We start from the raw sequence: 11,423 nt of genomic DNA, 5'->3' as shown, positions 1-11,423 counted from the left end.
TTTGTTGTTATTTTTATTTTAAAATGTGTTTTATTTCCCCAATATATGTTAAAACAATTTTCAACATTTTAACAAAAACACATTTTAAACATAAAATTTTAAGCATTAGTATTTTTTGGCATTTTAACATAAAAACAGTTTTAACATTTTGGTTTTTTTTAAGTTTTGAGTTCCAAATTTTGTCCTTTCCTTCTTCCCCTCCCTGCTCCATGAGAGGGTAAACAATCCAATACAGGTTATTATTATTATTATTATTATTCTGTGTTGCTGTTCAGTCTATTTGGTTAAGTCCAACTCTTTATGTCCCCATTTGGGGTTTTCTTGGCAAAGATAATGAAGTGATTTGCAATGTCTTTCTCCAGCTCATTTTATAGATGAAGAAACAGAGGCAAACAGCGTGAAGTGACTTGCCCAGGGTCACATGGCTAGTAAGTGTCTGAGGCCAAATTTGAATTCATGAAGATGAGTCTTCCCCATTCCAAGCCCAGTGCTTTATGCACTATGGTACCATCTGACTGCCATCTTTATCATCACCACCACCACCACTCCCACTGCTACTACTGCTGCTGCTGCTGCCATCATCATCATCATCATTAAGCACTTCCTTTGGGTAGGCCACCATGGGCATTCAGATTCCCATTGATTAGGGTCACATCTACACAGAACACAAAATCTGAATGAACAGGCTTTCTTTTAAATTATATCCTATGGTCCTTTGGACTATATGCTATGTATCCAAATAGTGGAGAACACCTAAATAAATGAGTATGGAGATAAAAATCAACCAAACTCCAGCCCAAGGAGACAAGCCCCGGAAGCTGATTGCATTTTTCTGCACCTCCCTTCCTTTTTCCCATTTCAGTGCAGTGTCTGCTGAAAAAAAATCAATCCCCTGTCTCCACAGCTTCAATGTCTCGCTAAAATCAGTGAGTCACCACTCAAAGAAGCAACAATAGATAGTGTGAAACTACAGGGGAACAAGTGGATCTGATCCAAATGTTCACTATGCAATCTCCATCTCTCCCCCTGCCTCAACTTTTTCTTAAAAGTTTGGACTCAGTTCAATATCTTCTCTGTCTTTCAGAAAAAAAAAAACAACCCTTTCCATCCTGGACAAAAGTGTCTTAAAGTTCCAACTGTGAATGGAAGGAGAAGGGAGGGAGGGAAGGAAGGAATGGAGGGAGAAAGGGAGGGAGGGAGGGAGGAAGGAAGGAAGGAAGGAAGGAAGGAAGGAAGGAAGGAAGGAAGGAAGGGAGACAGAAAAAAGAGAGAGAGGAAGAAAAAGAAGGGAAGAATGAAAGAAAGAGGGAAAAGGAGAAAAGAATAAAGTAAGGAGGGAGGGAGGAAAGAGAAAAAAAAAGAAAGAAAGAAAGAAAGAAAGAAAGAAAGAAAGAAAGAAAGAAAGAAAGAAAGAAAGAAAGAAAGAAAGAAAGAAAGAAAGAAAGAAAGGAAAGAAGGAAGGAAGGAGAGAGGGAGAGAGGGAGAGAGAGAAGGAAGAACACATTAGTAAACTTCATATTTTAGTATTTGGAACCCATCCTTAAAGGAAGATACGGTGTAAAGACTGAGGGAACCACTGAGGTCCCAGAATTGAAAGTTGGGCAGGACAACAGTGGCTAGCTCTTCCAATCCGTACCCAAAAAGGACACCTCCTAGAAACCAACAATAAGAGTTCCTGCAGCCTGTGATGGAAGAAGACCTCTTATGAGGAAGAGCTCACTCCATCCCAAGCAATCTCCTTTTCATCTCTGGAAAGCTGTAATTGTTAGAAAGTTTGTTTTATTTTATTTTTCCTTTTACCAAAACAGAAATTTGCTTCTTTCAAATTTTCCCTTGTTCCCGTTGTCCCTGGTTCTCTCCTATGGACAAACTGCCTCTTTTCATAGATGAGTTAACTGAAGGCCAGAGAAGAGAAGCAATTTGTTCCAAACACAAAGAAACTTGAGCCAGAGCTAGGAGTCAAAGCCAGGTCCTCTAACTCCATATCCCTCGTGCTAGCAAAGTTCAGCCAGGTCTTCTTATGGTCTGAGCACTAATTAAATGCCTACTCTAGGCACTGAACTTTGGGAGTCTCAGCAGCTTGGACAGGGTTTCTGACCGAGTGGGACTAATGGTGAAAGACAGGAGAAATGGACATGTGGGCAAAGGCAGTGATGGACAGATGGTGAGAGTGGGATGTAAGGCAAAGGGCAGAGTAAAGGGGACTTGATCGCCACTCTTCTGTGGTCACTTCTTGGAGTTTTCAAAGCATATGAAAACTTAAATGAAAGTTCCCCTCTTATGGGAAGTGTGGAGCAGTAAGTGTGTTAACACACTGATTCTAGAGAATCAAATTCAAGTCCATATTTGTCTTTCCTTTCAATGAAGCTAGATTATACAGTGAGACCCAAGTTCAAATCCTGCTTCAGATCCTTACTAGCTGTGTGACATTGGACAATTCACTTAGCCTTTTAAAGTCTCTGTATCCTTCTCCTCAAAGTGGGGATAATAATAGCAACTATCTCCCGGACTTGTTGGTGCTTCTCAGGTCATCTACGAGGTGTGAGCAGCCCCTTTACCTTATGGCCAACCCATTGGATCTGGGAGGTCTGCTGCAGTGGTAGTGTTGTGGGCTGGAGGGGGCGGAGTGAGTGGTGCATTATGAAGAGAAGAGATGGCTCCCTGCTCTCCTTTCTTCCTTCCTCAACCTAACCAAGACCAGCCTGGGGATCATGGGTAGCCAAGAAGCAAAGGGAAAGCGAAAATAAGAATGGAGAAACAAGAGACAGTTGGGAGAGGACAGAGAATGGAAATGGGAGGAAGAGAGAATGGCAGTAGGGGAGAATGGAAGTAGTGCTTACTAGCTAGTTCCTTTCCTAATCCCCTCAGCTCCTACCAGTATTGTAGACAGAGCTCTGTGCTTACAGTCAGGAAGACCTAGGTTCAAATATCACTTCGAACCCTTACTGTGTCAATCAGTCAGTCAATTAGGATTTATTAAGCACCTACTATGTGCCAGGCACAGTACTAAATATCATGGATAGATACAAAGAGAGGCAAAATATAGTCCCTGTTCTCAAAAAGCCAATGAAAATCCCCAGAGTCAGGAGATAAAAGAATAGTCAAGAGCTCAGTGTCGCCAGATTCCAGAGGATGCAGTGATGGTAAGGGCGGGGGGCAGGAAGTAAGATCTAATGTGTAAGAAGACTAGAAAGGTATGTGTGGGGGTTGTTTATAAAGAGCTTTGAATGCCAGACTTTGTATTTGATCATGGAGGTGATAGGGAGACACTGTAATTGATTGAATTGGGGAGAGTGGTGACATGGTCAGACATGTGCTTTAGAAAAATTAATTGGTAGACAAGTGGAGGGTGGTTTGGAGTGGAGACCCACTTGTGGCAAGGAGATCTACCAGAAGACTATTGGAATAGTCCAGGTATGAGGTAATGAAGGCATATACTAGAGTGGTAGCAGTGTCAGAGGTGAGAAGTGGGTGCCTACATGATGAAGGTAGAAATAACAGGAATTCATCACATCCAATTCATCAATTGGAAGGGGAGTGGTGAGTCAGAGTGAGAATTTAAGGATGATGCCAAGGTTCCAAGACTGGTAACTGGGAGGGTGATGGTACCCTCAATAATGATAGGGAAGTAAGGAAGAAAGGAGCATTGGGGAGAAAGATAATCAGTTCAGTTTTGACATGTTAAGTTGAAGATATCTACTGGACATCCCATTTGAGTTATCCAACATGTAGTTGAAGATAAGAAGCTAGAAGTAGGAAAGAGAATTTTGAGCTAGACAAGCAGATCCAAGAGTTATTGGCATGGACGTGATAATTTAAACCATAGGAGCAGATGAGAACACTAAGTGAAACAGTACAGAGAGAAGAAGGCTTAGGGCAAAGCTTTGAGGGGCCCTTCTGTGGTTAGTTACTTTGACTTTGCTGGATAGATCCAATAAAGCAGACAGTAGGAGTGGTCAGAGAGCTAGGACAGTACAGAAGAAACAAGGAAACAAGTGTTGGTGGTGAGGAACATTGGAAAGGGTCATGTACAATAAGTAGCTTCAGCTTGCTTCCACCATCAGTACACCCACCAGCATGGCGGCTGCTAGTGATACAGTCCCCTGTGTGTGGCTTTCAGTATCCTGGTCAGTTTCTTCTCCACCTGCCTTCCAACAGACTTGTACCCACATCCCCACCTGCAATGGAAGAATCCTGCCTCCTCCTTCATGTTTGATTCTGAGCCAGTCATAAACCTCCCACAAACTACACATGCTGTGGCCATCACTGCTTGACTCATGGTTGCATATTTGAAACTGTGGTTCTTTTGAGTAATAACAGAATCAGTAATCACAAGAGGGCTGCCAGCATCTAAAAGCAAAGTTTAAAAAAATATCCACAGGCCTGAATTGATGGTATGGCATTCTGATCCCTCATAATTCCAAACACAAGCTTCTCCATGGGAGCTGGGTGCTTCCTGCTGGCAAGATCAGTGAAGCCTGCCTGTGCTCAGTAAGGGGCAGATGTTAGAAACAGATCTGGTCTCTTCTGCTCTTTCCCCGAGAACCTCATCTCCGCTCTTTCCATTTGCCAGAGCCCAAGAATTTATTCTGTTTCTTCCTCTCCAGGCCCTAGCATGTCAGAGTCCCCTTTGTTTCCAAACACAGGGCTCCTTCTGTGTTTTTCATGGAAAAGAGAGCTACAGTCATTACTGCATTGTGTTCCTGCCTTAGAGAGAGCACTGCCATTTAGCCAACATCAAAGTTCAGGCAGCGATCAACTCATTTATACATGTCCCACCCAGATCTTCTTACAATCAGGAAATGGGGAATTTCCTTCACTTTTTAAACCATCTCAGAGAGTTTCGGCCACATGGCTTCCTTTGTACACTGTCCTCAAAACACAGAGGATAAAATCAGTCTTCTCTTTTCACTGCATGTCCCTCTATAAGGCTGAGGCTTTTAACTTCTCAATTGTTTGTCTGGTTATTCAAAAACAGGACAGGGATGGTCCCTTGAACATGTCAAAGAGCTGTGAGATCATCGGGAAAGGGGCTCCTTCCATTGATTTGTATTGAATTCTTCTTCTTGGTGTTCCCTATTTCCCAGTGTTGACGTAAGGACAAGACTTTATAAATCTTAAAGTGGAGATTTGGAAACTTTTTGCTTATAACAGACCCCTTGGAAAAGTCAGGAGAATCCTAGCAACCTCTGTTTCGAATCAGGTTTTAAAATGTAAAAAAAAAAAGGGAAATACATGAGATTTTGAAGGAAACCAATTATGCTGAAATCGGAATATTAAAAAAAATAAGTTACTGGACCCCAGGTTAAAAATCTCTTACCATACAGTGTTATTAAATGTTGATTGGTCATAGTAGAAGCAGCTGGGGTATCTGTTGTTTTTGTTTTTGTGTTTTCAGCTTGTGCTACTTACCAGCGTCTTCCATATATTTGTAGGTACCCACTTGCCAAATCCAATGGTCTTTCCTCAATCCTCATTCTTCTGGACCTCTCTACAGCCTTCGACCCCATTGATCACTCTCTCTGCCTTGATTCTCTCTTTTCTCTAGGTTTTCAGTCCAGCCCTCTCTCCCAGTTCTCTTCCTACCTATCTGATAGATCCTTCTGTTTCCTTTTCTGGATCTTCTCCCAAGACCTACCCTTTAACTCTAGGTGTTTCACAGGATTTTTCTGTGGGTCTTCTCTTCCTCTATATTATTTTCATATATTATTATTTGATTCATATATCATTATTTCATATATTATTTCATCAGCTCCCATGACTTCGGTGATTATTTCTGTTATGGTGAGTGCCAGACCTGGAGTCAGGAGGACTTGAGTTCAAATCCAGCCTCAGACATTTACTAGCTATCTGACCCTTGGCAAGTCACTTAACCCTATTTACCTCAGTTTCCTCATCTATAAAATGAACTGGAGAAGGAAATGGCAAACTACTTCAGTGTCTCTGCGAAGAAAACCCCAAACGGAGTCATGGAGAATCAGACATGATGGAAATGACTGAACAAGACCTAAATTGTCAGCTGATCTCCAAATGGACATCTCCAACTACCCGTTAAACACTTTAAATGGGATGCCCTATAGACATCTTAAAAACACATGTTCTAAACTGAACTCATTGTCTTTCTCCCCAAACCTTCCCCTCATCCAATCATCCCTATTGTTTGGGGAGTACAGTCCCCCAGTCTCACAATAGGCATCCTTGATTCCCATCCTTTCTCATTTCTCCCATATCCAAATTGTTGTCAAGTCCCATCAATGTCACCTTCATAATATCTCTTGCTTTATCCCCACTTATCTCTTCTAACACCACTACCACCCTAGTGCATACACTCAATACCTCACACTTAGACTTCTGCAATAACCTATGGTTGATCTGCCACAAATCTGTTCCCATCCTCCCACCCCCATGTGTCAAAGTGACCTTGTTAAAGAACAAGCCTGACCGTGTCACCCCCTCCTCAATAAATGCCAGCGGTTCCCTGTCACTTCCAGGTTGAGATTTCTCTGTGTGCCATTTAAAGCCTCTCATCATTTGCCTCCTCTCATCTTTCTAGTCTTCTTCCGTCTTACTCTCCTTCACATACTCTGTGATCCAGTGACAATGTCCTCCTGGCTGCTCCCCACACAAATCACTCCAGCTCCCATCCCGGGGCACTTGCATAGACTGTGCCCCCTACCTGGGATGCTCTCCCTTCTCATCTCTGCCTCCTGACTTCAGGAAACCTTTCCTGTCCTCCTTGATTACTGTGTCTTCCCATTGTCGATTATTCCCAGTTGTCTGCTCACAAACATTTATAAGTAGCTGTCTCAACATTCTCTTTCCTATTACGTTGTTCACTTACTGAGAGCAAGGACTGTCCTTTGCCTTTCTTTGGATCCCTACTGCTTAGCACGATGCTTGGCAGGCACATAGTAGGAGTTTAATCAATGTTTGTTGATTGACTACTTAATTACAAGTTCTCTTCTCCATTAGACTGTGAGCTCTTTCGAGGCAGAAAGTGTGATCAGTGCTTAGCCAGGTGGCTTGTTGACTAACTGACTGACTGCTCTACAATTGTAGGGAAATCCCTTCAAAAACCTCAATCTGTTCGGGAAAGGAAGGCTGTTATTAGGGTAACGTGGCCCAATGGAGAGTCAAGGAGATCTGAGTTCAAATCCAGCCTCAGGTAGTTATTAGCTGTGAGACCCAGGACAGATCATTTAGCCTTTCCCTGCCTCTATTTCTCCATCTGTAAAATGAGGATAATAATAGCACCTGCTTTCCAAGGTCGTTTTGATGATCCAGTCACATAATATTTGTAAAGAGCTTTGAAAATCTGAAAGTTCCAGATAAACATTAGCCATTTTTATTGATGGATGTATCGACCATTCTCATAAAGATTTTATAGAGCATGCAGACATATGACTTGGGAGTTGCTAATGTTTACTCTGTTGATTCTTTTTTGGGGGGGAGAAGGCAGAAGGGTATTTGTACCATCCTTGATCTTTTCCATTTTCTTACAACATTTTAGGATCCCTAGCTCTTTTAGATCTCTTGGAAACAGATACCCAAATATCCTTCAAATTGTGTCATCTTTCTTCAACATATATTTCATCATGTCCAGCCACTCTTCCCAATTCTGAATAGAGTATAAGATCCTTCAAGGCAGGAGCTGTTTCACTTATGTCTTTCTCTCCCCAATGTCTAACTCAGTGTCAGAATGGGTTCCTTTTCCTCTCCCTTTCTCCTACTCCTTGATCTCTAAGCTGTCAGACCCCATCTGGGGTTGGTCCTTCAAGAACAGTGCCATAGCTGCTCACACCACTTGGATAAATTACCTTCTAGGGTCACCTTCTAGGGCAATGGAGAACCACTGAATCTTGTCATATGCCCTGCTGCTGCCTCCTAGCATCCTTCAGAACTTGATATCATCCCTGACTCTGTCCAGGCCCCCAACGACCCTGTCATCTGACCTGCTAATGCACCTGGGTTCTTGCCATTCAGCCTGCAACTGGACTCTCATATCTGTCGAGGCAGATGGGGCATGGTAGATGGAAGGATGGGCTTCTAATCAATTTAGAATACTGCCCCAGATACTTACTAGCTGGGTGATGCTGGGCAAAGTCACTTAACTACACTCAACCTTAGTTTCATCATCTATAAAATGGGCATAATAGCAGCACCTACCTCATAGCACTTTGGGGAGGCTCCTATGAAGCTATGTAAACCCTAAAGCAGCGTATAGATGGTAGCTATTATTCCCTAATAACTCTCTCTGACAGAATTCTCATCCTGATAGGATTCCCCCTACCCTGCCTCCATCCCCTCACGTTTTCAGAATGCTTCCTTGACTAGGAATGGAGCCAGCTGGTCCTCCCTCCCCTTGGGGCCAGAGTCACTTCAGTGGTGAACCTACCAGTCCTCAAGTATGAGTGCCTGCATAGTAATGCAAATTGTTACTGATATCTGGAAGAAGAATAAACAAAATGCCAGCATGCATGGAATGCAGTGTTGGCATTGCTGGTTGCTCAACCAACTCGGTATCATGTCATCCTATAGTCAAAAAAAAAAGGATTAGGGGGATGGCCAGGTAGCACAGTGAGTGGGAGCACAGGCCCCAGTGTCAGGATGGCCTGGGGATCGAATCTGGGCTCAGACACTTAGCACCCACCCAGAAACACCTGGCCGTGTAACCTTGAGCAAGTTACTTAACCCCGATTGCTTTTAAAAAAAAAAAAGGATTTGGGGGCATCAGCTATTCTAGCCCCTTGCCTTAAAGGGTAGGCATGCCTCAGCCTTCCAGGACATGCATGCCTTCTGACTGAAGATCTTCTAGGTCTGAGATTCCACAAGCCACTCCAAAGTTGGTCATTGGAATTTTAAACTTTTCAATTTTCATTAATTTTTATTATTTTATTTCTACTAGTTTGTTATTATTTTATTTTAATTATTTTATTATTTCATTATTATTATTTTATGATATTTTATTTCCTTTATTATTATTCTTTCCACTTAAATCATTGTAGGGATGTATCTTCTTTTCCTGGTTCTTCCTACTTTATTGTCCCATCAGTTCACATACGTGTTCACATGATTACCTGCATTCTCAATATTACTCATCTCTCATGGTGTAGTAGTATTCCATTACACCCAGGTACCATGACTTGTTTAATCATTCCCCAAACAATGAACATCTGTCACTAAATCATGGAAGTACGAGAAGACATCAGTTGCCATCCAGTCCCATCCATTGCCTCTATAACACACCTGACAAGTGCTTACCTAGGCTCTGCCTAAAGACCTCCAGAGAGTGAGAAGCCCCATCTTTTGAGACAGTACATTCCACTTTGAGACTATCTGATTGTTAGGAATTTTCTTGACAAGAAGTCTGAATTTCTCTCTTTGTAGCTTTGACCCTTACTCCTGGTTTTGCCCTCTGGGGCTAGAGAGAACAAGTATCCTTTTGTCCTTTTTCAACATAACAGACCTTCTTGAAGAAAGTTAGACTAAACACACTCAGTCCCTTCAATTGATCCCCATATGACCTGAATTAAAGGGCCTTGACCACCCTAGTTATCAACGTCTGCCATGCGCAGAACGGAACACACAAGTAAGACTGGTCAAGGGCAGAGTACAGTAGGAACACTATTTCTCAATCCTGGGAGCTATGCCTCTCTTAACATCATCCAAGATTGTATAAACTTTTCTTTGGCTGTTGCATCACATACTGACTCATGGAAAGCTTTCAGTCCACCAAAATCACTAAATCTTTTTTTTTTCCAGGAAATTACTGCCTAACCATGCTGCCCTCATCTGCTACACGTGAAGTTGATGTTTTGTACCCATGTGTAAGGTTCTGGGTTCTGATTCTGCTATCCCTCCTGACACTGTATTAATCTAAAAGTGTGATAAGCATGCCATCTCTATTTTTAGCCAAGTCATTGATAAACATGTAAAATAATAAAGGTCCAATAACAGATTCCTGTGGCATTGCAGTGGAGATCTCCTGCCACATTACTTTTGAGCCATTAACAACTGTTCCTTAAGTCCAGTCATGAAACCATCTCTGAATCCATCTAACTATATTCTTGTCTAATCCACATTTCTTTAGCTTCTCTACAAGAAGAATATTCAATATTAGATTGGAAGCACCTTGAGGGCAGGGATTGTCTTTTGTCTCTTTCTATATCCCTAGTGACTGACACACAATAAGCACTTAATAAATGTTGATTGATTACTTCCCCAAACGTTTTGCTGAAATTTGAGTAAACTAACTCTATTCACTATATTACCTTCATCAACTAGTTTAGTGATTCTCTCCAAAAGTGAACCAAGGTTGGCCTGCAATGACCTGTTCCTGATGAGGTTGCCATGCTGGCTCTTTGTCATCACTATTTCCCTTTCTTTGATGTTCACCAGCCAACTATTTAATAATCTCTTCTAACTATTCTATAGCTTGCTGACTTTATTGCCTGTCTCCAACCTTAGGAGATCTGCCTTATTTTCTATAGTTTTTTTTTCAGATATCATTACTAGGGGCTCAGCAATCACATCTGACAGTTTCTGTGGTACTGATGGATGTAGTACATTTGTTCAGGTACATCATCATCATCACCAGCAACAACAGCACCATCATCATAATCTTCATCATCCTCTTCATCATCATCATAGCTAGCATTTATGTAATGCTTTAGCATTTACAAAACACTCTCAATTTTACCTCATTTGAGATAATTTTTATTTTATTTTTTTATCTCACAACAATTTTGTGAAATAAATATTATGACCCCCACTTTAAAGATTATGAAACTGAGACCAAGAGAGATTATTTGACTTGCCCACAGTGTCTGATACAGGTCTTCCTGACTCTAGGCCCATCACTCTGGGCACTGGGCCCCGCTCCCAGCTGCCCATGAAACTTGAATTCCTCTAAGGACAACTATTTGCTCTCTACCTATGTCTCCTTATTTCCCCCAGCTATCAACTCTCTGTGAATCATTTTTGTTCTGTCTTCTTTAGTGTGCAGGTCATTCTCCCTGGCAGAAAAATGAACCATAACAAGACCTGAGTATCTCTATCTTTTCTCTGCTTCTCTGTCATTATCCTATCCATCCCAAACAAATACCTATGCCTTCTTTGATTATCCTTTTTCAGTGAACTCTACAAAAAAAAAAAACAAGTGACAAAAAACCATAGACAAATATCAACCGTTGTCATGTTCCTTAGTTTCTGTTGCCAGTCTCCATTCATCTTGAGCTTAAGCACTCCTCTTTCTATGTTTACAGAATGGTGGATTTTGGAATCTACTCTGATACCAGTTTTCTGCCATGACAAAAAGGGCTGCTATAAACATTTTGATCTATATGGGACCTGTCTTTTAGTCATTGTCATACCTCCTTAAGGCACATGCCCTAGCAGTGGAGACTCTGGTTCAAAGTGACATT

At 41.8% G+C, this 11,423-nt stretch overlaps 1 protein-coding gene across 1 annotated transcript in view; it reads left to right on the top strand.

The window, feature by feature from the left end:
- Positions 1-767: 767 nt before the first annotated feature.
- LOC138156189 (proline-rich protein PRCC-like) overlaps positions 768-11,423 on the top strand; it is a 98,314-nt gene continuing 87,658 nt past the window's right edge. Inside the window, 2 exon segments of the mRNA XM_069081398.1 lie at positions 768-926; positions 2,054-2,177. Of these exon segments, the coding sequence (XP_068937499.1) occupies positions 768-926; positions 2,054-2,177 (283 nt within the window).

This window comes from Petaurus breviceps, unplaced genomic scaffold (assembly GCF_028583685.1).
Source record: "Petaurus breviceps papuanus isolate PSGF00001 unplaced genomic scaffold, PetGlider_PUasm1.0 99, whole genome shotgun sequence".
Classification (NCBI taxonomy): domain Eukaryota; kingdom Metazoa; phylum Chordata; class Mammalia; order Diprotodontia; family Petauridae; genus Petaurus; species Petaurus breviceps.
The sequence above is the reverse complement of the archived record's forward strand: the minus strand, read 5'-3'. Positions and strand labels throughout refer to the sequence as shown.